Here is a 26,287-nt window from a genome sequence, read left to right on the forward strand (position 1 = left end):
GGGGCAGGGGCAGGGGCAGGGGCAAGGCAATGTTTGCCAGCTGATGGCCATTGTGGAGGGAAGTAAAGCCCTATCTGCAAACCCGAGTGCATATGGAGCAATCTCAAGGAATTCACTGGAGAAGACCTGTCAGAACTGCGAAGAGTATCACAGTCGCAAGATCTAATGTCAAAGTAAGAGTCAATTATATTCCTTTAACCATTAATGGCTGAGGACTGACTGATTAAAAAATCTAGTTCTTGAGGACGCTGAGAAATGGCACAGCTGCTTAGAGTACTTGCTGCTCTTCAAAGAACTGGAACATCTACATCTGGCAGTTCACAACCACCTATAACTCCCATTCTAGAGATCTGGCACCCTCTTCTGACCTCCTCAGGCTTGTGTATGTGGGTGTGGGTGTGTAGGTGGGTATGGGTATATACACACACCCACACTCACACCCACACACATACCATATAATAGAAAATGAGCCGCATATAAACCAACTATGGCAGATGTTGCCTAAAACATACACACATGTGTATAAACAAAAAATTTAAATGCAATTACCCTAAGACAGAGACAACAGCCCCAATTAGACACCATATGCTACCAAATAAAAACTCCAGCACCAAGAATGGGTTACCTCTTTTTTGAGTTATTGGCTACCGCAGTTCCACAGAGTCCCCCCTCCCCCAAACATATAGGCTATTGCCATTGCTCTTGGTCACTCCCCAGAAGGTAAGGGTAAGACTCTATCATTGAAGACATAACATACTTGGCTCGTGGAGAAATCAAGCAGATACTGTCCTGAAAACTCTATTGATACTTTCTAGCTTTCCCAGTGGTGGAAGGGGCCAGGCATATTTACCATAGGAGAAAAGTAAGTCATCAGTATCACCCAGTTCTGATCCCTGAAAGCTATGAAAATGACTGACCTTGCAATATATGCCCCCTGGTGCAATGGTGGCGCAAACATTACAGTGGCAACCAAACACTTTCTGACTGGAGTTAAGACCTGTTGCCCAACAATTGAACTTATCCATACCTGTTATGCTTCTAGGTGCCAGAAATATATGGCTACATAGGCCATGGGCTTAGGGGAAGAGCTACTACTATTATTCTGCCAAATAGACTTACGATTTAATATTATTTAATACTAGTTTTAAAACTACCCCTGATGATTTATTGCTATACCCTCAGATCAATGCATCTCTCATCCCTCATCATAGATGATTCTAGTTGTATTAGATGCCAACCAACACAGCGACCCAAAGCTTGTCAATGTGCTGAGGCTCTTATTGAAGTGATCAGCCCCAGTGGGCCATCAATATCATGTGCCTCCTCCTTAAAGGTTCAGAGATCTTCTAGGAAGAGGGATTGGAGAGAATTTAAAAGCCAGAGGCTGTGGATGAATTCAAGGAAACTGTTTTCTGGAGACAGCAGAGCAGAAGCCCACACAAGCTTGGAGCAATTGTAAGAGCATGCACAGAACTTGTACAAGCTCAAGCCAGACAAAATCCCAACAAGACAAAGGATGTTGGCATGACACGCCATACTTGCTGTGGAGCTGCTGACATTTGGCAGTTGCTGGAAAAGGCAGAGTCAGTTTTCTCTAATTGTAGGACTTCTGCTATATTGACCATACTCCAAGGTAGGTCTCACACTCAGCAGTGGTTGGCCAACATAAACTGGACACAAGAAGGAGAAGAGAGGAGAGGAGAGGAGAGGAGAGGAGAGGAGAGGAGGAGAGAGAGAGAGAGAGAGAGAGAGAGAGAGAGAGAGAGAGAGAGAGAGAGAGAGAGAGAGAGAGAGAGAGACAGAGAGAGAGAGAGAGAGAGAGAGAGAGAGAGAGAGAGAGAGAGAGAGATGTGGGGGAATGAGCTCAGTGACACAATGTTGGATGGGTAAGGAGGCAGAGATGTGTCTGGAAGTTTGGGAAGACGAATATGATCAAATTACACATGAGTATGAGATTCTCAAAGGATTGATAAAAAACATTATTTTTAAACTCCTAGTTCTTATAAAAGCAGCAAAATGCACAAAATACTTAGAAAGTGTACATATAACAAAACACATGCTAAGTCTTCACACTGATGAATCTATGGCAGAGGTGACAGAAACCAAGATGGACCAGCATCTATCTTTACTTATGGGCTGGGAGACATCACTCCTATGACACGTAGATTTGACATGGTCCTTACAGAAACCCAATAGAATTGTTTGTTATCATAGAAATTATTAAGCTGACTCTGAACATATACATGAAGAAGTACGGAACCATGTGTTGCCATAGTTTTGAAAAGAAGAAAGGAATTGGCAAGGACTCACTACAGGATTTCGAGTGCCATCTTGATGCTACAAGTAAAAGTCAGCAAGCAAATGGACGGATGAAATGGAGCAGGGTGTAGAAACAGATCCATGATTTCAGGCCAGCTGAGATCTGACAAAGTTGAAAAGGGATTTGAGTAGAGTCAGAAGAACACTTTAAACCGAGTTCAATGGTTTGGATCGCTGGATGCAGACAGGAAAAGCTGATCCCTACCTCTCGCTCTGTTCAGAAATAGATTCCAGCGGGTCTGCAGCTGCAATGTAAACTCGGAACTTGTACAAGGAAGAAAACTTCCAGAAAGCAGAAACAAGAAAGGCATGATGTTATATGAAGAAAACCTGGTTAGCAATGGCCCCCAATTATATGGTCCACGAGTGTTAAGTGCAAGGAGCCCCTGCAATGTGTGAAGAGATGGATGCACAGAAAGGTTACTCAGAGCTGATGGGCCTTGGAGACCTGAGTTGACTGCTAGCTCTGCAGTCACTTCTGGCACACATTGTAGCTATTGTTGAGAGTGCACTTGTTGCCATGGTGACTTCCCACAATACCCACATTTTCTCATCACAACTTTCTTGGGAACAGGAATGGACAGGAGTAAGGGGTGGGGGACAAAGACCAAGTGTGTGGTGTGTGGTCTCCCTATGTTCTCAACAGTGATAGATTAAGATTTCTTTAGGGCCTGCCTCTGCCACTCAAGTGTAAGCTCCAAAAGCAGGCAAATGTGAGCTCAGCTCTGCCCTGAAGCATATAGCATAGGTAGGACATGAAGCTACTCTGATATGACAGTGCTAACAGCAATAACAGTTTCTATGCATCATTGGTGACCACCTTCTGGGCACAATGCTGTGAACTTTCCTCAATTCTGCCTTGACATCCTTTCCCCCAATACCCACTGTGCTGGTTAGAACGGGAATGGCCCTATAGGCTCATGTGGTTGAACCCTTGGTCTTTAATTGGTAGAACTGTTTGGGAAGACTTAAGATATATGGCCTTACTGGGGGTAGGCGTGTCACTCGGTGGCCCCTGAGGCTTCAAAAGCCCATGTCATTCAGTTTGTTCTCTCTCTGCCTTGTGCTTGTGGATCAAGAAGTGAGCTCCAAGTTCCTGCCTGCTGCCTGCTCCCATGCTCCCTGCCATGATGGTCATGGATTCTAGACCTCTGCAACTATGAGTCTCCAACTAAAATGCTTTATTTAACAAGTTGTTTTGGTTATGATGCTTTGTCACAGCAATAGAAACCTAACTACAGTGTCTATTGAGGCTCACTGTACCCACCATCAACTGCCCCATTTCCTAGAGCAGGAAGCTAAGACCGGCTGGAAGTTTTCCAGTTAGCATCTCCTGAGGTTCACCTCAGGGAGCATGTGATGTGCATTATCAGGATACTGGGAGTCAAGCCCTTACCCACTCTGTCTGTCTCGTCTATCTCTGACCTGTTCCTGTCCTTTCAGCTATAACAGAATGGGCTCTCCCAGTTTGCAATGCTGTCTTGCTCCTCACAACCGGCCATTCCCTCAGCCTCAGCTCCTTTCCCTGTCTTAATCCAATAAAACATGCTCTCTGCATCCTCTTCTTCAGGCAAGTGCTCATGAAGAGGCCATCTCCCCTTCCCTGGAGGAACCACTTCTTCTCCCTGTGCCTCTGCCTGCCTGCGTGCCTGAGATCGCCCCACACTTGCACATCTCTGTTTCCCCAGGCCTGAGCACTAAGGACCCGGAGGTCTGTCTTTATCTGCCTCCCTGTGCTTCCCTCGGAGACCCATGCCCTCGTCACACTCCTCAACACTGGCTGAGGAGAATCCCCTCTCTGTTCATTGGGAACCATGGGAACCTCAGCATTCAGAGCGTTGGGAACCATGGGGGTGAGCTTTAATAAGAACCCTGAAATCCATGGCTGCCCTCGCCTGCCCCATCGACCATGAGAAGAAGCCATTTGGAGATCACCCTCCAAAGCCCAGGAACTTCTCTCCTGCACATTTGCTCATTAATTCAGGCCCAAGACTCCTCTAATTAGGACACCAGAAACCCTGAATCTTACATAGAGCTGTGACAATAAACTGACTCTTGTCAGAGAAAGATCAGCTTTTTCCGTATAATGACTTGGTGCCCCAAAGCAGCTTGGTGCAGAGGTTTCAGATCCAAAATGCTTCAAATTCCATCTCCCTCTCCATGGAGCTGTGTGATCTCAGGCAGGCTAAGGGACCTCTCTGGACCTCAGACTCTGTATGTAAAATGAGAAACTGCCAGCAGATACTCTGGGAATGAAGCATGATGAATAGGACCACAATCGTAGTTTAATAGGTGGGGCTGCTGGGAAGATGGTCCCTTGGAGTTTTCCCTGACTGAAGGGAAAGAGTGAGAATCCAGCCGCTTCACTTAAGGGAGGCAGGGACAGGAGGCAAAGTGGACTCTTGAGGAAACCTTCTACTTTTGCCAGTATTTATTGACAATCCTTACTTAAGATTAATATTAATTACTTGTGACTTAATTGTTGACTTCTGGGAAGAAAATAGCATAGGTTTTTATCCTATAGCCCAGGATAGCTTCGAACATGTGATGCCTCTGACTACAGAGATTCCTGGTGCAAGCTGCCAGGCTTGGCCTAGATTCCAAATGTCTACATATGTGTACACCAGAGCTGACAGCAGACGGTGCCATCAGAAACCCTGGGCATATTTACTCCCTAGCTAAGTTCTCCTCACGCCCACAGGTCACACGGCGGGGACAAACGTCAATCATGGTAAGATCATCATGCGGTGGTGTGTGTAGAGAAAGAAGCAGAGAGGAGCGAGGGGCTCGGACAGGCAGTGCATACACCCCAGTGCTCAACACCTGACTGAGAACAGCAGAGCTGGATCCAGTTTTCCAGCTTTGGTATGGCAGAGACAAAAGAGGTGGGTGCTCCCTTCTTAAAAAAAAAAAATGCCCTGAGGAAAACTATTAATTAAAACTATTTCCTCCTGGTGACAAGGTGCTTGACAAATGGCTGCCCAGAAAGGCAGGGTTTGGTTTAGCTCAGTCATCATGGGGAAGGCATGGCTGTATCATGGTGTTAAGAGCTGCAGCATCTATGGTAGGAGGGTGGGGTAGCTAGGAATCCAGAATCCAGCTAGAACTGCTAGTGCATGCTCCCGAGTCAACCCACTTGTCTTAGTTAGGGTTTTACTGCTGTGAACAGACACTATGACCAAGGCAACTCTTACAAGGACAACATTTAATTGGGGCTGGCTTACAGGTTCAGGTTTCAGTCCATTATTATCAAGGCAGGAAAATGGCAGCATCCAGGCAGGCACGGTACAGGAGGAGCTGAGAGTTCTACAACTTCATCTGAAGGCAGCTAGCAGAATACTGGCTTCCAGGCAGCTAGGGTGGGTGTCTTAAAACCCATACCCACAGTGACACACCTACTCCAACAGGACCACACCTACTCCAACAGATTCACACCTTCTAATAGTGCTCCTCCCTAGATCAATCATATACAAACCATCACCCAACTCCTCCAGCTAGGCCCCAACTTTCCAGAGTTCCAAAGTCTCTCAAAACAGAGCTACCAGCTGGGGAACCAACTGCTTTAACATGGGAGCCTGTGAGGGACAATTCATATTCACCCTGTAAGAGCAAGAGGGAAAATCACAATAGAGCAGGACAGAGACAAGTAGCCAAAAGGAGGACAAGGTCCAGATAGAGTTGGGGTGGGAGTCAACACCAGGTACCCACAGCAAGCATGATGCCTGCCTATCTCCTTCCCTCCTTTCATCCTTCTCCCTTCCTCCATCCCACCCCAGGATTAGTGATGTTGACTGTCTTTGCCTGATAGAAGCTTGGAAAATGCGAGAATGTGACGCAAGCAGCAGTGCTCAGCTTGTAGAGACTCCTGGCCGTCTTTGAGCTGCTGCCACTGGGTTGAGAAGCTAGCCGAGCCCCTTGCTATCTTGAGTTAACAACTGCTGATGTCATCACAGAGGCCAGACAATTCACAAAATAACAACATAAATGACAATAAAAATACCTCCCTCCCCCAAAACCAGGCAAGAGAAGCCAGAGGATGATAGAAATGGAGAGGAAGAGAGATTGTTCCAGAAATAAAGCCTGCACCAAAAGCCACATAAAACCAATAAACCACAGGCAGGGACTTAAAGCAGATAGAAATAACACTCTTTCAGAAAGCCAGGACTGGGTGATGAGATGGCTCAACAGGTAAAGGCTCTTGCTGGCAAGCCTGAGGACTCAAGTTCAATACCTGGGACTCCCATGGTGGAAGGCAAGAACTGATTGGAAAGATGTCCTCTGACCTCCACATACATGCTCATGAATTGTCTAGAAAACCAGGGAAGAAAGGATTGGTGAGCAGTGTGGACAGGAGGTGTGGAAACCTCCTGCTGGGGCAAGTGGAGCCTGAGTGGGATGTGGAAAGTTATCAAGGGTACACCGGGAAGATAGGAGAGAGAAACCTGGGATGCTCACCCATGTAGGGCTTCGTGCCGGCCATGGAGGAAGCCTTCTCACTTCCTTTCAGGACCGTGGCGATGTTGAAGTCCGTTATGTGCACATGCCCTGCAGAGAGAAAACACAGTTAAGCAGCACTGTGGATGTCTGTGCTCTCTCCCTGTGTGACTAGAGGCTATGGTCTGTAGTCGGCGTGGTAGGTACAGGAAGCAGACACCAGGCCTTACGTCCATCATTAAGTAGCCTCTGTTCCTTACACTATCCTGCATTCTGGTTTTATGTGTGAGCTCACCACTGTGAGCATGTTATCTGTGTGATTATGTTTGTGTCGAGGGGCTGGATGACACGTGGATGGATATAAAGTTACACTATTCTGGAGATGGAAGGTCAGTCCGGGTGTCACTCAGGAAAGCTGTAAGGGGCTGTGAGGGGGAGGATGTGACAGAAGCTCAGGCTACGTTTTCCTGTGGCCGCTGGGCTCTTAGCAACCTGATTGAGTAGAGGAGAAGGTGTAGCTTTTCATCCAACCTAACATTGCGGCAGCAGAAGAAGGCTTGAAAAGGATGGTGGCCCTATGATATAGAAGCTTAAGAAATGCGAGAAGAAAGAGAGAGAGAGAGAATGGGAGGGGACAAGGATATGAGGGGCAGGTAAAGAGAAGGAAGATGGAAGGGAAAAAAGGAGAATCCTACGGAGTCAGCACTGGCTGTGGGGAGTACTTGGCATGTGAATAATCTAGCTCCAGAGGACTTGAGGAAAATAAATCTGTGTATCTTTGCATTTCTCTCAGTCTCCACACCACAGAGAAATAGCTCCTTTGCTGTTTTGGGGATGAGGCACTTGGATACAGATAAAAGACCACAAGGAGAGTTTGCTTTCTGGGTACATGAAGGTCGCCTGCTGGAGCAGGTGCAATGAGGCTCAGGGGACTGTGTGCATAAGAGGCATGCCCAAAGCTGTCAGCCACGGTGGACAGAAAAAGCAACAGTGGCCTCAGGCACCAGCCCCGTACTCACAGCACACAGCTGCCAGCACAGATGTGCAGCAGAGCTGTGGCCTCTGTCACAAGCACTCCAGCTCCCCCAGCCCCCGGGGAGAAACAGTACTTATATTGGTTTCTCAAGGATGAGGCTGACTTTGCTGGGCAGGTCCTAGCTGGATGACGAGTACTTGTCCTCCAGCTAAAATCAGGCCACAGGGCCCCCCTTGTGTTCTCATCCCTAACATCAGCAGGTAGGTTCACCTTCCCAAGTGCTGTGGGCCGTTGTGTGGAAGGCATCAGCCTTTGTTGTGACCCCCACATAAGTAGGTCCATGCATGGCCTGCCTGCAACCACTGAGAGGGTCCTGGAGCCTGGAAGGGTAGCTTCTATTGCGCTTACTTCCATTTGTCTTGCTCTTTAAAAACTTTAACATTTATATTCTTAGAGTAATGGTGGCTCAGTCGAATAAGCCAATTAACACGGGATGGTCATGAGGTCCCTTTGTGTGGATCTATGTGTATGTGTGTTCTCTCTCTCTTTCCCCCTCCCTCTCCCTCCCTCCCTCCCTCCCTCCCCCCTCTCTCTGTGGTGTATATATCTGTGCACATGTATGTGTGGGGTTGCACACACATATGCATGTATGCATACTTATAGGCCTGAGATCAACCTTGCATGTCTTCCTCTATTTCTCTCACCTTATTCTTAGAGATAGAGTCTCTTACTGAGCCTGGTTAGACTGACTGGCCAACAAGCTCCAAGCATCCTTCTGTTTCTGCCTCCCTGGCTCTGGGATAATGGATGTGCACGGAGACAACCAGTGTTCCACATGGTTCTGGGGTCCAAATTCACCTTCCTGACTGAGCCATTTCTGCAGTCCCTGCCTTTCTCTTTCCACATTGTCCAGGTCTCCATGTTCCTCAAGTCACACTGGATTGGCTAGCTTTCCCACCATTTCTTCCTTTGCTCATGTAAACAGATATTCACATAACTTGGGACTATAGCTTGTTCTTGTAATGATGAGGTCATGTCCATTCGCAATCCTGAAAGTGATTTTAGGTTTATCTGTGTCTCATAGGCATGCTTCCAAGTTAGAACACAGAGATCTCCTTAGGAGTTCAGAGTCTCTTATCCTGTGCGTTAGTCCATCTTCTGTTGCTATAACTACACACCTGAGGCTGGGTAACTCATAAATCTATAGCTTTGAAGGTTAAAAACCCCAAACTGGGCAGAATCTTCTCTGTGCCCTCTTGGAGAAAGGCAAGTGGCTGTGGCTGGAGTCAATCATTCACCACCCCACCCATCCACTCACCACCCCACCATCTGTGGAATTGAGCCTATGGTCCATTTGAGGTTAACAGAAAATTGGAAAAGGATTTAATAGAAGGTCCAGGAACAATGAGCTACCCTTTCCAGAAGTTACCATTGTTGACAGTCTCTGTCTTTTTCCTGTGTCCCATAGGGAGCCAGTTCTGTAAGACTGCATGCAGAGGCAATTGGCCAGTGCCAGTCAGATTATAAAGCTGAAGAGAGAACTTCAGGAAAAGCAAACAAATGCCAGATTCAACTCCTTCACACCACTGTACTTCAGCCATGTGAGTTAAACAAGAAAACTCCAAACCAAACCAAACCAAACCAAACCAAACCAAACCAGACCAGACCAGACCAAACCAAACCAGACCAGACCAGACCAGACCAGACCAGACCAGACCAGACCAGACCAGACCAGACCAAACCAAACCAAACTAAACCACCCTCCACTGTCTTGGGACTGTGGGAGCTGGGCTCTGTGTCACACAGGTCAGGGCTACTGTCCTAGTTGATGCATAGGCTGACTGTTTTCTGCAGGTCATTTGCTCTCTATGAGATTCAGATTCCTTATCCGTGGAGGTGGGATAGCATTAAGCTCTGCTTGGGTGTTGTATCAGTTGCTTCTCTGCTCTTGTGATAAAACACCCTGACCAAGCAACTTAAGGAAGAGTTTACTTGGCTTACTGTTTCACGGGGCTAGAGTCCATAACACTGACTGAGGAAGGCATGGCAGCAAGAACAGGAAGCTGGCAGATTACATCCCTACCTCACACAGGAAGGAGAGAGAGAGAGAGAGAGAGAGAGAGAGAGAGAGAGAGAGAGAGAGAGAGACTTCCACCAGCAACCCCATGCTTCCTAATGCATTTGTAACTTCCTCAAACAGCACCATCAACAGGGGCCAAGCTATGAGCAGGCCTATGAGCTTACAGAGATATTTCTCATCCAAACACAGTGTGATGGCTAAGACTGATTGTCAACTTGACAAGATCTAGAATCATCCAGGAGACAAGCTTCAGGGCCCATCTGTGAGGGCTTATCTAGATTAGGTATGCTAAGGTGGGAAGACCCACCCTCAACACGGACAGCACCATTCCACGGACTGGGGTCCTGGAAGGAAAGGAAAAGACAAAGCAAGTGAGCACCAGCCTTGATCTCACCCTGTTTCCTCACTGTGGATGCAACAAGACCAGACACCTCAAAGCTCCTGCCACCATGTTCTCCTGCTGTGATGGACATAGCCCTCAGACTGCACACCAACATGAACCCTTCCTTTCTTAAGTTGCCTTTGCCAGATATTTTGTCACAGCAACAAGAGGAGGAAGTAATGTGAGTGGTCATCAAACTAAACTGAGGATGGGGCATAGCCTGAAGGTGAGGGAGGGATAGCCTGCTAGACCCCTGGAGTAAGTAAGGTGCTGCTGACAGAGGGACCACCAGGGACCAGCAAGAAGGCCAGGGGGTAAGAGGGAGTGTTAAAACAGTCAGGATTGACATGGAGTTGCTTCTGCCAAACTCAGGTAGAGCTGAACATGTCCTCATACTTACTAACCTGATAAAGAAACATCTTTGTTACGATTCTGCCAAAATAAGATTGTCACTCAGGCCCCTCCTATAGGGTTAACCATTAGCTCAGGCAAAGTTTTCTCAAGGCACAATTTTGTACCAGAAAAGCTTAGGCCATCCTCTATCCACAGTCAGCACACAGCTCCCTGGCAGGGAGAAGCCTCTGAAGCCATTGAACTTGTTCTAGAACACCTTGGATGTGCCTCTCCTCCCAGCATGTAGGCCTTCCCCTTTGCCTTCATCTCCCTGGTTGTTTCTACAACCCACCATAGCATGTGTATTTATGTTCTAGATCACAGTCACTGGCTTGTTTCCTGTAAAGTTTTTGTTTACATTCATGACAGGGAGAAGGCAGGACATGGGTAAGCTGTGTTGGACCCTCAGGGCTGTGGGAACACTGGGTCGTGTTCTCCCTGAGACGGTTTGGACCTGATCAGACTGGATTTTGATTGTCACCTTGGGTCCCTGATGTGAGGAAATTATGCCGGCTAGGATAAAAGCAGGGACGGTGAAAAATAGTTAAGGAAATGCAACTGCACTTCAGTGTAGGCTACACAACTGCTGGGCAGACCCCAGTGCCCATCCTCAAGCCTCCTGGGAGGGCGTTATTAGTAAGACTTACATCTTATTTTAAAAAGTATTTATTATTATTATCATTGTGGGGGCATGCATGCAAGAGTGCACACGTAGAGATCAGAAGACAACTCTGTGGCTTTGGTCTCTGCTTCTGCTCATACATGGCTTCCTGGGATCAAACCCAGGTCATCGGCATGCACGCAAGTGCCTTTACTGAGGAGTCATCTCGCTTCCCCTCCCTCTATTTTCTCTTTCAAAAGAATGACATTTGGGACACCAGAACATAACAGCTGCAGTACACATACAATGGAGCCCTGTGCTGCTATGCTATCCCACCACCACCATCACCACCATCAGAGTCCGGGCAGCTGCAGCTGAGTTACTTCTTTCTGGCCCCTGGTTGGATGGCCCTGGTCAGCCTGGAATCAGATGTCTCATAGTGTGTGCACAGTAGGCAACTCACAGCAGACTTCCACTTCTGCCTCCCCAGTGTGCTAAATAACGACTTGTCATTTCCTGTTGAGTGCCCTCTGATGGCTGAGTTTAGATGTGAAAGTTAGTGTTGATCAAGTTTTCCTAGGAAGCACTGGACAGCACAGTTCACAGATGAACTGGGCATCAGGCTACTTGTTTCCATAACTGAAAACACCCAGAACTCTAAGAACAGTGTGGGAGACCTACTAGCATGGCTCTAAAGAGGATATTATCAGCCAATGGTCCATCCTCCCAGCCTTATTTACACAGCTTATATTCTGACATAAGCCTTCTCACCCTCCAGCTTTTGACACCATGTTGAAGGAGCTGCTCCCCCTTCTGCCTGGAGAACTTCCTGCTGCTCCCTCCTCTACCTCCTTTCCTTCTTCAAAACCTGGCCCATGGATTCTGTTATTGATTGACTTGAGTTGCGCAGAAAACTCACTCATGTAGGGGATGCTTTCTCCATGACTGTGTCCATTTGCCCTACTGTGACAGAATGCCAGCAACTGGGTGTCTTAAGTGTGTGTATGCCTCATATTTCTAGAAGTCGGAGGTCAGGTACCAGCGTTGCTGGGTTTGGAGTAAGGGTTCCTGGTATGGGTTAAATGCATGTATCCCTGTCTTAGTCATTCTTTCTTGTTGCTATGACCAAATGCCTGAAAAGAAGCAACATGGGGGAGTCACTTGGGTTCACAGTTTAAGAAGAATAAGAATATGGGATATGGGGTGGGCAGAAGACACCTGAGTGCCACACCTGATGACACTAGAATAAAGAAATATGTGATGGAGAAGTGGGAAGGAGAAAAATGGAGAACTGTGGGGGAAATGCAGAACTGGAGACAGTGATAGGAGAGAGGGCTGGTGGGCATGCTGTCACTGCCCGAAAGGGTCAGTGGGATGGGAGACAACAGCCTAGAGCTTATACATATGCAGGCTCTGCTGTGTGAAGCTTGGGTGGCACTGGTGTCAGTGGTGGCATAGCAGCAGGAGAGCTGTCACAGATGTCCATGGTGGCATAGGGGCAGGAGAGCTGGCCCCATTCCTCCCTGGCCACTGCACAGCTATTCTCAGTTGACAGATTCTGGCTCAGATGCAGTTGGAGAAGGACTCATCCTTTCTTAGGGGATGGCCACTAGGGATTTGGCCATGCTCCAGTGAGTATATGGACAACACAAGATAGACATGTTTTTTCCTTTTTCCTTCTTTCCTTTATTGGTGGTGGTGGGGGGGTATCATGGGAAACGGGGTAGACATGGAAAAACTGGAAAGTGAGTGCAATTAGAGTGCATGATGTGAGATTCCCAAATAATAAAAAGAGATGTTCCCTCATGGTGGGGAAGACATGCTGGAAGAAGGAGCTGGAGGCTAGGGCTGGTCATGGTGCATCCACAGTTAGAAGCAGAGAGGGAACAGGAAGTGGGGCCATTAAACCTCAAGGCCACCGCCAGGGCCATACTTCCTCTCATAATTCTCCACCTGGAGCTCAAACACACAAGTCTATGGAGAACAGTATATGTTCAAGCCACAACACCTTCCAAAATGATGTGTTGAGATGTAATCATTAGTCAGCAATGAGATGGGGCCTGTAAGGGTGATGAGGACAAAGGCAACCCCTGTGAATGGGCTGAGTGCCATTATAAAAGGGTTAGTACATGAACTGCCTCCTCTTCTTTTCCTTCTGCCATTGGAGGGTGCGGCAACAAGCTCCACCTTGGGAGCAGCCTTTTCTAGACACTGCCTCTGCTAGTCTTTGATTGGTCGTCTTGTTTCCAGAGCAGTGGTAACTTTCTATTATGTGTAGACTATTCAGTTTAAGGGATTGTGTTATATTAGCAGGACCAGGCTAAAACAGCCTCCTTTTTGATTTACAGATATCCCTTACTTGCTTTGGTAGACAGAGACCTCTGGTCCCTTGATTCCCTCATACAGACACTAGTCCCAGCATAGGGTGTTGTCTCAGTGTTCTGTTGCTGTGAAGAGACACCATGACCATAGTAACTCTCATAAAAGAAAGCATTTGTTTGGTGACTTGCTTTCACTTTCAGAAACTTAGTTCATTATCATGATGGCTGGGAGCTTGGTGGCAGGCAGGCAGGCAGGCATAGTGCTGGAGAAGTAGTTTGAGAGCTATAGCCTGATCCATGAGCAAGAAAGAGGTCCTGGGCCTGGCATGGGTTTCTTGAAACCTCAAAGCCCACCCCCAGTAACATAATTCCTCTGACAAGGCCACACCTCCTAATCCTTCTCAAATAGGGTCACTCCCTGATGACTAGGTACGCAAATATATGAGCCTATAGGGGCCATTGTCCTTCAAGCTACCACTGGTGTTACTTCCATGATGTCATCTAAACCTGATCACCTTTGAAAGCCCTTACCTTCAAATGCCATCTACGACCAGAGCTTGACCACATGAGCAGTCCATTCCCTCTAGTACAGCCTGGGCTAGACCTCTCTTATAGGTACCTGTGCTCCCTTCCATTGTCATCCCAACTTCCTGGCCACCACTCCGCATGTCACCTTGTTCCTCTCCTTGTGTCCAGAAATCCTGCTTTGTTCACTTCCATTAGCACTGGCCTGGAGTAAAAAGATTTGCTGAGAGGTAATTGTGTGACTTAGCACCAGGCCCAGCAAGCACATCCTGCTGCCTGCCTTTGTTGTGCTTGCAGAGACAGCACAGAGGTTTGACAGTGTTCATTTCACCCATGGCTTTGTAACAGGGAGCCTTCTAGGCCTGCCTCTGTAGCCCAGGCTGGTGAGTGCTGTGCTTCCAGGGGACCTCTGAAAGAGGTGCCGAGACAGAGAGACTGGAGGAGCAGGCTAGGTGTTAGGATGAAAGGTACCCATAGCCACCTCCTTCCACAGTTGTGCCTGTCATTAAATTGGAACTTGGGGCAGGCCCCTTTCAAGTATCTTCCTCACCTCAGCTGGCTCTCAGGATCCACCTCATGCCCAAGCCAGAGCTCAATGGTGCTATTTAGATGAACCAATGGAAGCCTAAAGAGATAAGAACCAGAGGCAGCTACTTTGCCCATGGCTCTAGCTGCCCTTGTTCCCTGATGCTCAGTGCTAAAAATAGCTGTGCTTTTGGGTTCTGTGTGGGCTGTGGAGCGGGAGGATGGCTGTTGATCTTCTACACAGATCTGGTATCTTAGGTACCGCACACAGCTTGTGTGCTCTGGCCACTTATCCATACTGCAATCACAGCGACTTACCTTGGGAGAGAAAGAGAGCCAATCAAAGTCCACGCACAAGCTTATCAAAGCTTTGTTTGGCTCCTGGTAATAGAAGATTGTTCTTAGAGCAAGCCTTTGCCAGATAGAGAGAGGCAGGGCTCTTGGAGTACCTTCTATTCTGTATGATTTGGCTTCTCCCTATCTCACAGTTATGAAAAAGTGATGTAGGCTGCCTTTGTTTAATGGGACAGTTGTAAAACCCAAGCTAGCTAAAGAAACGATGTCCACTGAGGTAGTGTCAATGTGACCTGGGCATGCCTGGGCTCAGCTCTCCTTGACCTTGCTTCTGCAATGGCCATGAAAAAGCCATGGAGAATGTAATGTGCCTGCCAGAGTTAGAGCCAGAGAAGATGCCTGAGTCACCTAGATAGTCAGCCAACCAAGGACACCAGAAATCAGACAACAGTCAGAAAGTCTCAGTCCTAGAGGTAATCTTCATTAGAGTGGCTTCCAATTCAGCTGGACTTAGTGGTGGTAGTAAGGTTGGCCTTCCCTAGCCTGCAGCACTTCTACCCATGACACCTGTGAGCCAGCTGACTGCTCCTTGGTGATACTTTCACAGGGAAGTAGTAGAATGGTATTCAAGTTGATTGTGCAACGGAACATGGATATGTCCCTTCCTCTTTGGCCCACATTTGCCAAGTCCTCACTGCTAGGAGCTCTTAGTCACTAAGCAAGGTCACCTTTTCTTGCCAGATGCCTGTTTTTCTTTAGCTCTGTTCTCCACCCCTCATGGTTGTTCTACTTGGACGCTGGTTCTGACTCCAAATATCAGCTCTATCTTAAGAACTGAAGCTTACTCTGAGGCCAGGGAGAGCAGGGAAACTTGCCTGGGTGCTTTGGATTTGGTGGAATGAGCAGCTCTGAGCATCATCAATAAAATATTCATGTGTGTATGGATTGATGTTTTTATCTCATTGAAACGCAGCTCTCTTGTCTCAAAGATGACACCTAATGAGATGAATAGCAACACAGGGTTCCCTGTTCTGCAAATCACTTCCTAATGTGGTCTTCAGAAGGGATGTGTGGGTGCTGTCAGAATGTGCCATGCGATGACCCACTTAGAAATATTCAGGGTCCTGCCCCTGGTTATGTTCCTACTGAATGGCACCTGCTCAATAGAAAAGCTTTAGAAAATGTAAAAACCTCATGGGATAAATGATCAAAGATTCAGAAAATTAAATTTCTGTCCCAATGTCCATCAAAGATGCAGCATGCCCTGTGGAGACCAGTGAGAGGAACATCTCTGTGAGTTTCCAAGGCTTCAGAATCAAGGTACTTCCAAGGCCACATGAAGTCTGTAGTGAACTGTAGAGAGACACACTACTCTCTGTATGTATGTATGTTTGTATGTTTGTGTGTGTGTGTGTTCGTTCATGTGCAGGTGAACACACATGCACAAGAGTGCATGCATGTGTATTTATATGAGTGTAGAGGCCCAAGGAAAAACCTTAGGGCTTGCTCCGCCAGCACCATCCACCTTTCTGTTTTGGACACACAGACACTGGCACCTGGGCTCACCTATTAGCCTAGAATGGGCTGACCAGCAACTCCCCAGACTTCCAGCATTGCAGTGTGTAACTTCTCCCAGCATTTTTAGGAGGATGCTGGGGATAGAACTCTTGTTTTTGCCTGGCAAGAGCTTTATCTCCTGAGCCATCTCCTCAGTTCCTTGTGTTGTTTTAATGTACAGATGCAGGCTTGAGAACTAAATTGAGCGCTTTAGGTAGAAGTAGTAAAATTGTCAATCAATGTTACCCTTTAATTCCCTCTTGGCTTCTTATAAAGCCACACAATATCCCCGGAACCTTGGACATCATACCCTTTCCTTAGCTGGAAAGATCTTGCCTTGACAGTGGATGCAGTTAGTTGTGGGTAACCATGAGTCCCTAAGAAATTTCCTCTGAATCCTGGGAGCTAAATGAGCTCTGCAGCTCTGGCACCTGCAGCCTCTAAGAGTGATGGAGCCAGTGACTTAGGACGTCCTTGCTTGGCCCAAGGGGGGCTCCCATCCCCATTGCTTGTCTGATGTGACTAACTTAACAGTATTCCTAAAGTTCACATGCTAAACTGCAAGCCCCTGTAGTTGAAGACAATGTGGATTCAGAGATTTGATGTTTAAAGAACTAAAACGAAGCCAGCAGGGTAGGTCCTACTCCAATCTGCCTGGTGTCCTCATGAGAACAGGACACAGCCATACACAGGTGGATGAGTGAAGACCTATGGAGAAGGTGTGTCTGCATCTGCTGACCATCTCAGAAGTCTATGAACGAAGCTTCCAGATCCCTGTGTGTAGCTACAGCAGCCCATCAAGCTGGCACGTTAGGCTCTGATGGACAGGTTCCCTTGCTGCTCATGTTGGGGTCCCATGGAGACTCATCTGCTAATACTGGTCCGTTTTCCACACTCTAGCTCTGGTGTCTCTCCAACACACTTGATATTAATTCTCCAGTGGCTCCCATGTCCTTCCTGATGAACTCCAGATCAGTGAATGAGGAAATGAGGCACAGAGAGACCTGACCCCTTTCACATAGGACTGGGAGATAAAGCTCTCTTCTCCCTAGCTGTTCCCTAGGCTTTTTTTCTATTGCATTCTCGTCTGCTGCAACATCATCCCACCTTCATTGTAGGGACTTCCCTTAGCTTTCCTACCCATGACTCCTAGATCTCAGCAACTTATCTAGTCCATGCAACAATGCTGTGACATCTGCAGGGTTGGGACCACACACAACCTGTCTTCCCAGGTCCTTCTGTGTAGCAGCTTTGGGAGGAGTGAGGATGGCTGTAGGGATCACACCAGAGCCATGAGACGAATTGGGTCCCAGGCTTCCCTGATGGCTTTCTAGGGGAATTTTCAAAAATGAAGGGGCTATGATTTCCCATGAGTTGGTTGGCTTCCTGCCTAGATTCTGCCTCAGGACAGCTGTCCGCAGCTTGAACATGCCTGCCCAGAAGTCCTCTTCATCAGCGCGATATCAGTCTTGCGGATTGCTCTTCCCTGAAGGCTGTTTCCCTGGGAACTCTGCAATAGGTACTTGCACCTCTCTTCATCTTTATTTTACATGCTTCTATGACCTGAGCTTGGGTGTGTCTGACTAGAGAAAGGGTTCCCAGCACCTCACATACCTGCCCTCAGTCCTTCTGCACCCCTGTACAGGACTAGGACATTACTTTACTGCAATCCCACACTCTGGTCCTCACTGTGCCCTGTCATCCACAAACTAAGATCTAAACAGCAATGATTTCATAGAGGATGTCTGAGAATAGTTAAACCCAGCTTACTATGACAGGACATTGCCCACAAAATGACACACACCACTGTCAGGACTGGAGCGGTACACATGTTTTCGAGAGCACCTAAGATCCATTGCCCCATCCCTCATTGGTCTCCCATACCTCAAGCTGCACTGGGGCCCTAGGAAAGGGGGAAGGAGGGTTTAACTCACCGTGCTCATCCAGTAGGATGTTGTCTGGCTTGATGTCTCTGCAAGAGAAACACAAGGAAAGGTGTGAATCCTGAACCGGAAAGGCCACCACAGTCTCAGGCTAGAGAACAAGGGGGGAGCTTAGGGTGCTGCCTCTAACTTGAAGTAAGACCTCAGAGGGCTGACCTCAGTGTGACAACAGAACTTCTGAGAAATCGGAACTTCCTTTTCTTTCTGGACCCCTGAGCAATCTGTCTGTTCTGGGGTATTCCTAATGTTGACCTTTCAACACTAGCTGTAATGTGAAGAAGAATCTGTCCCCTGTGAGTCGAAATTGTTATGTTCCTTGTCATAATAGAGGTGGTAGGTTAAGAGTGAGGCATGTGTCAGTAGACAGAGACACTTCTCTGCCCTTCAACCTTCCAACCTTAGAGCCTGGAAACACTGTAAAACATAACCAAAGGGGGCTGGGGTGCTGCCTCAGTCAGTGAGGTGCCTGTGAATTCGAAACCCTAGCACCTACATAAAAGCCAAGCTTACTGCTAGAGTCTGAAACCCAAGCACTAAGTGGTAGTGGACAGAAGCAGAGCTTGGAGCTCACTGGACACTCTAACTGAATCCATGAACTCCAGGTTCAGAGAGAAATCCTGCATAAAAACAAGGTAGAAAGTGATGAAGGGGAACATTTGACACAAACCTCTGGCCTCCACAGACATACCAACATACTTGCACATACACACACATGCATACACACAGACAGAGAGAGAGAGACACACAGACACACATACACAGAGACACACAGACACACACATGCAGACAGACACACACACAGAGACACACAAACACACAGACACACACATGCATATACACTCACACAGACACACAGTCACATGCATACACACACACACACAGATATACATACACTCATACATGCCTACACACACTCACACAGAGACACACGGGCACAGACACACAGATACACAGACACACACACACACATGCGCACGCGCACCAAGATTAACATCTTGACACTGCAGTGTTTCTGAAGGACTGAAGAATTTACCATCTGGTCCTTCATAGAGGAGGTCTCCTGAACTTCTTAGGCAACTTAGCCCCACAGAGCACAATCTGGGTGGGAGTAGGGTTCTAGAAAGTTCTATTTGATGTTGCCATGCTAGCAAAGAGCCTCTCCAAACCAAGGAGCAATTTGTAAAGATGGGACTCTGCTCTATGATCTCTGCATTTGGGAACCCTGCAAGGGGCCAACTACTTGTGTGCACACATAGAACCTAAGTGGCCCGGGAAAGGAACAGTAGGTCTGTAGCAGCAGGCTTCAGTCCCCAGCTTGCCATGGCAGTGAAACCATAGATTTCAGAGAAAACCCCCCCTACAAACACACACACTCATTCAGAGTAAATGTCACAGCTGTGCTGAGGTGACTAATGACAGCGTTCTCGGAAGTCAAGAATAACTGCTCCCAAGTTGATCAAATATTAACTCTACCTGGGGAGATATGCAGGGTTATTGCTGATGCCAGCAATCTCCTCCAGGGGCAGGAGAGCAGCGCAGCATCTATATGTCAATTTTGATTTTCATCGAGCCTTTTCGAGCCTGTGAATGTTGATGAGCATTAAATAAACAGAGCCCCGCCACCAGGTTCACAGGGCCAGCCACGTGACCAAAGAGGTTGTGTGTAGAGAAGACGAGGGAGCCCTAAGGGAAGGATGAACCTGATAACAAAGAAAATTAAAACAAGAGACAGAGGTTCCGGTGTCAGTGTGTGAAAATTAGGTCAGCAAACACTAGCTCCTTATCCAGAGTTGCTCCCGGCAGCATCTCTCAAGGGGGAAAGAAGTGTGTCAGGAGTGTGATATAAGCACGTATGAAAGTGCTAGAAGGAATCACACTATTTTCTCCAACGAATATACACAAATATTGCAGTTGGACAACCAATACACTATCAAGCCAATTAAAAATTCTAGCATGGAGGGGGGAGGGGATCCCAATGGCATGCCCCAGGCTGAGGAGTGATTTGGAGTTGATGCCTGCTGAGGGAGGGAAAGTCATTATTCTCTGGGTGGGTGGACACTGGTATATATTGTCCATGCCCCAATGGATGGTCCCACACTCACGCATATATAGGTAGCATTAATTGGATTCCACGTGTTATAAAAAATAAGAAGAGGATATGAAGTGCTGGGATGGAGATGTGTTTGGGAAGGGCCAGGAGGAGGGTGTGGGGTGGGTATGGTCAAGATACACTGAACATATGCATAGAATTTTCAAAGAATAAGTTTTTACAATTACAAGAAAAAGTGGTAGGGAAAGAATGACACTGGCTGTGGAGGCAGGCGCACCAGTAGGAAACGATGAAGTGGGTGAGGCAGGAGGATCATGAGGATTGGGGTGACCTTTATTGGGTTGTGTGAATCAGAGAAGGTAACTGATCCAAGGATCATGAACCCCATATCACCAGTGGGGCCAGGACACAAACATAGCACTAAGACATGGTTGAGATGTCAAATGAGGCATGAACTGGCATGTAGGTCTGAACAGTGTCCTCACGTTCATATCCACCCCCAACCCAGGGCAGGAGCTTGTTTGGTTATGGAGTCTTGGCTGGCACACTCAGAGAAGGATCTAAATGTGAAATATGCTGGGATCAGGGCCTGTCCTGGACTCAGCAAAGCCTGTATTTCTAGCGTGGATAGAGACACAGATACACAGACAAGAAAAAAGTCAGCCTGCAGAGATGGATGGAGATCTGAGAGAGGCACTCATGTGCTTAAAAGCCAGGGAAGAGTTCTTTCCAGAGCCACTGGGGGAAATATAGCCCTGAATGCACTTGGCTTTGGGCTTCAGACCTGGGAGAGAGGAGATTCCAAGTTTATAAGCCACCAATGATGTGGTGATCTGCTTTCTACCTTGGCACAGTGGAAGATAATCTGGTGGGAATGGGGCTTACCCCCACGAGCCATATTAGAAAGCCCCTGCTTACAGCATCTTGAACCATAAAAACGGCACCATTATGAATCTAGCTAAGGATTTGGATTGCCTGGGTCCAGAGACCCAGCCTTCTCTCGTGAGTTGGGCTATTCCTGTACCTCAGTTTCCTTTGCTGAATGGATTAAATAACAGGTGCCTAGAACATCACCCCCCTCCCACATTTGACATGTTCTTTATTTACATTTCAAATGTTTTCCTCTTTCCAGGTCTCCCCTCTGGAAACCCCCTACTCTACTCGTCCTCCCCATGCCTCTATAAGGGTGCTCCCCTACCTACCCACTCCCATCTTTCGGCCCTGGCATTCCCCTACACTGGGGTATCGATCACCCTCATGCTCAAGGAACTCTCCTCCCACTGATGTACAACAAGGCCATCCTCTGCCAAATATGCTGCTGGAGTCATGGGTCTGCCCCTCCATGAGTACTCTTTGGCTGGTGGTCCAGTCCCTGGGAGCTCCAGGGGGTCTGGTCTGATGACACTGTTGCTCCCTCCATGGGGCTGCAAACCCCCTCAGCTCCTTCATTCCCTTCTTCAACTCCTCATTGCTTTTATGTCTGTTCTTATCACAGAGCAGAGTCTCCAGTGTCTGAGGAGTCTCATTCTTCTCTGTTCCCCCAAGGATACACAGAGTAAAACTGAACTGACTGATAGACTTGCACCTTAGAAGGGACCTAAGAGAAAGTATATGATAAATGACCAATGGCAACCTGGGAGGGGTGCTTTAAAGAGAGTAAACCAGGGTCTGGTGGAAATGGGTGGGGTCATGTGACAGGCAAGAAGCAGGTTCTCCTCTTGTGAATGAGGCAGCCAGCATCCCAGAGGAAGAGGTATACCCCTGCAATGGCTTCCATTCCTTGGAACATGACCAAGGTGATGGGTGGCCTTGGTTTGCTTTACTTATTTTATTTGTAATTTTTATGTATTTTATGTATATGGACACTTTGTCTGCATGTAGGTCTGCACACCAGAAGACAGCCTCAGACCGTTGTAATGTGCCGTGTGGTTGCTGGAAATTGAACACAGGACTTTCAGAAAAGCAGTGAGTGCTTTTAACCACTGAGCCATCTGTCCAGCCCCATTTATGCCATATGACAGAATATATGGAACTTCCTCTCCACCTGTTTGCCATCTTATTGCAGAATCTGCTGAGGCATATGCAGTAAGGGACTATCTTGGAAGCCACAGTGAGGCAGCTGCTCATGTGGGAGCCAACATGTGTGAACAAGGCCACATGGCCAGGTCACATAGGGGCCCCCAGGAGATGAAGCCTGCAGTCAGTACAGTTTTAAGATACAATGGCAGAATTTTGCCAAGCACCCTGAGAACTTGGGAGAAGACCCCAGAGTATACCCAACTGGCAGTTATAAGCCCCCAAGTTCAGGGTCTAGAAGACATGGGCCTGCAATCTGGAATATAAACACGGGTGATTGAAAATCTCCAAGTTAGTGGCCTTTACTTGTGGGGCTGTATGACACCAGCCATGGGGGCCTGGGCACTCAAGTCTAGGCCTTGGCTTCCTCATCTGGAAAATGAGAAACAGCAGCTGCCTCACTGTGGCTCCCAGGAGCCTTGGTCCAGTGTTCAGGGTGCCTTCCAGACCAAGAGCTGAAACAGGCAGGGACTGGGACTACAGGAGCTTTTTAAAGGTGCTTGGAAGAACTCCAGGGCAGGTTCTCCAGCTTTTAGAAAGTGGATTCAATTTTGTGTGGATGTGATTTTCTGGGAAGAGGTGGCGACATAGGGAGGCCGGCAGAGCGGCTTGGGATTTAATAGAGTGCTTTCTGGGCAGAGCCTCTTATCAGAGCTTCTCATTCAGCCCTTCCAGGTCCATTTCCTCTGTGTCTGTTTCTCACAGTGATTGTCTCTCAGCACTGGAGCATCACCCTGCTGATGCATGTCCAGAAAGGACAGGAGAAGTGTGGTGTCAATGGGGTGGTTGTGATGGTATTTGCTGAAGACAGGTTCATCACTTCTGAGCCAGGCAAGACGACACTCCAATGGAATGTATGCCTGAGAAGCTATCAAACCTGGGCTTGCCCTGGAATGAACCTTAATGCTCAGGAACGTTGGAGAACATCAACCGGGCTTTCTTATTTTAAAAACAGCACAGATAGGGGGCCAAGGAGGGCAGGAGGCTGTTTCTGCCTCTGCTCTTTGCTGGGAATATTCTTAATACTCCACACTGGTGAGCTCCGGCAGTGATGGAGACAACTGAAAAGCCGAGAAGGGTTTTAATTTGCCTTTTCCTAATTTCTGAGGATATCCAACACTTTTTAAAGACCCTTTTTAAGTTCACTGTTCTACATACTAACTGGCTGCCATCCTCAGGTCTATCTCCGGATCAGTGCTATCTGACTGGGTGAATGGTGAAGGGTTCTCAGTGAGAAACTTAGATAGATGCTTACTGATCTTTATTCTTACAACGAATCACTCTTTGCAAACCAGGACACTTTGTGTTTATCATTTCCCACATATCAAGTTGCATGTCTTTTAGACTATGACCCTATCTATGGCTTCACAAAGTGCATCTGGGCCCGACCCTCCCCCCTTCCCTCTCATGGTTCTCTAGGGCCAACAGCCTTTGTAGGTTGATTTTGCTCTCTCTGCATAAATCTAGTCTTAAAAATGAAAGAGTAACACCAAGACATGTATGCAAACTTTGAACATGTCAACTAAGGACACTAAAGATAGGTGCCAAGTATGCTGAATGTGTGTGGAAAGCATCCATGGCTGGCTTAGTGTGTAGAAGCAATTCTTTCAATGTACACAAGCTGTAAAGGATGTAGTGCCTTACACATAGCACTAAGCCTTCCATGGCTGACCTCACTGTCCTCTTGTTCCATCCATGGTCAGGTTCCACTTGAGGGTAGTGACTTCCTCAGCTATGCCAAGAGCAGCCACCACCTGTTGACACTAATTAATTCAGCCCAAGAGCTTTGTCCAGCACTGGCTGGAGGTGAGCTGGGTGACTGAGGAAGGTGTACTTGCCTCCAAGCTTATCCCTAGCAATTCAAAGCTTTCAGAATGTGCAAATTAATCCAAGAATGTACTAGGACCAATGACTGCCCTCATGGATGAGGAAGACACGTGTTTGTCTCTCTAGGCATAGAGAGGGAGGCACTTTGCTGTGAGCTTGGGCATCACTGAATCCCGGAGTTTCCATAGATCTCCATCCCAAGGTCAGGTTGCTTATTTCTATTTGTACTGAACATACTGAACTGAAGTGATCTGTGTTTGAGTCAGCCTGCTACACCAGACCCAGAGCTCTTCAGGAGGAAGCCTGTACAGCAGCAGGCAAGCGACAGTGGGAAGTGGGTGGGTGGGTCTTTGCCAGGGGCCTTACAACCACTGTTAGACAGCTGGAGCTGTGATTAATAGAAAGGTTTCACACTCAGGCACAGACCACTTCAGTCCAGAATGCTCAGTGCCAATCTCTATTCACACTGGCTCTGCAACCCGTGGCCTTCTCCTTCAATCCTGTCCACTGTGACCTCATTCCCAACTCTCCCCTAGCTCAGATTCCATGGCTGAGGTCTAGTTTATCTCTTCCTAACTTTTAACTCTTTCCTGATCTCCCCATTAGAACCAAGACCCATTTAGAACCAGCTTCCTCACCCCCATCTCTCTCTCTCTCTCTCTCTCTCTCTCTCTCTCTCTGCTCAGCAAATGCAGTCAGTCACCCTTCATCCCCTCCCCCTTTCCCTCATTAGTTCACAGCCAGTTGAACAACAGGTTCCCTTTCTTGCCCCGCAGAGCAGTGTTGCCTCTGGCATCCTGTGTGTCATCACAATACAGCAGCCACCCTCCACTCAAACCTTTCTTGTTATTCACCTGCTGAAGAAACCAGGAATGTCATGTGCCACTTAGGGAAGAGAGTTCTGAGCAGTGTTGCGTATGATTGAAACTCTGCAAACCTAGAAGAATGCACATGTCTGCACCTAGACTGTGTGGTTACTACTGATCTCGGGTATCCAATACAGTATGAGGCTCCAAGGCAAGGCAGTGAGGCAGGTGGCTGAGCTGCAATACCCTGGCAGGATGTTGTTTATCTAAACAGGAATGAAGATGTAGGAATACTAGGCAGAAGGAATTTTTCCTGTGGGGCCATGATATATATTGTCTTTCCTACCTGGAATTATTATATCAGACATGGGCAAACTTACAGAACCCACTACACACCTCCTAGTCCTGGTGACCTGGATCTGTCTCTCTGCATCTGCCTCCATCTGTCCCAGCCTGGGGTGAATCAGAGCTGAGCAGTTTCACCAGTGGCCTTCAGTTTGCTGTACCTTTACCTGGGAGGGCTAGGCTCAAATATGCACGGATCGCTCCTTTCCCTAGGCTAATCCCCAGGTGGCTGTGGGTTAGCAGCATCAGGGGCTTCAGCTTTCCAGGCTAGTCACCACCTTCCATTCTGTAGGCAAGACAGACCTGCATTGTCTTCTAGGCCCAACAGGAAGTGATAAGCCTGCTCTACTCACAGGATGTTATGATTTGAACATCCCTCACCCCCCATCTCATGTTGAAAGGATTTGGAAGTCTTGACATGAGGTGAGGAGGGTGGTCTCCTTAGAGCTCAGGAGACCCAAGCCAAAGCTTGCTCAGCCTCCTCATGCACTTTTGTTGTATTATGATGTAATACAAGCTTCTCATTAAATCACAGGGGTGTGGTGGCCAGCCTGCTTTCTTTGGAAGCTGTGATTTGGCTTTTGAGGCCCTTGGACTCAGGGCCAGGGGCACTCAGTTTGACTGGCAAGAAGGAGGAGGAGGCATTTACCTCATGGCTCATGCGTGAATCCACATTGGTGATAGAGAAACAGATTGCCAGCTCAGGAGAAAGACAGCATACAGACAACTCCAAAACCCCCACCTGTCCATGGCTGACCACAGGATTCAGAGTGGTACCACAAAAGGGGGCTTTCTGCCCTAGGGAGCCTTGGCTTGCAAACAGAGCCTGTGTG

At 47.7% G+C, this 26,287-nt stretch overlaps 1 protein-coding gene across 4 annotated transcripts in view; it reads right to left on the bottom strand.

Annotated features, from left to right (window-relative positions):
* Stk32b (serine/threonine kinase 32B) overlaps positions 1 to 26,287 on the bottom strand; it is a 241,579-nt gene that overhangs the window by 32,359 nt on the left and 182,933 nt on the right. For all 4 annotated transcript variants that reach the window (XM_021163035.1, XM_029476968.1, XM_029476966.1 and 1 more), the window contains 2 exons: positions 18,342 to 18,379; positions 6,775 to 6,864 (listed from right to left, as the gene is read on the bottom strand). In XM_021163035.1, coding sequence (XP_021018694.1) covers positions 6,775 to 6,864; positions 18,342 to 18,379 — 128 coding nt within the window. The remainder of the gene's footprint in view (positions 1 to 6,774; positions 6,865 to 18,341; positions 18,380 to 26,287) is intronic.

This window comes from Mus caroli, chromosome 5 (genome assembly GCF_900094665.2).
Source record: "Mus caroli chromosome 5, CAROLI_EIJ_v1.1, whole genome shotgun sequence".
NCBI classification, from domain to species: domain Eukaryota; kingdom Metazoa; phylum Chordata; class Mammalia; order Rodentia; family Muridae; genus Mus; species Mus caroli.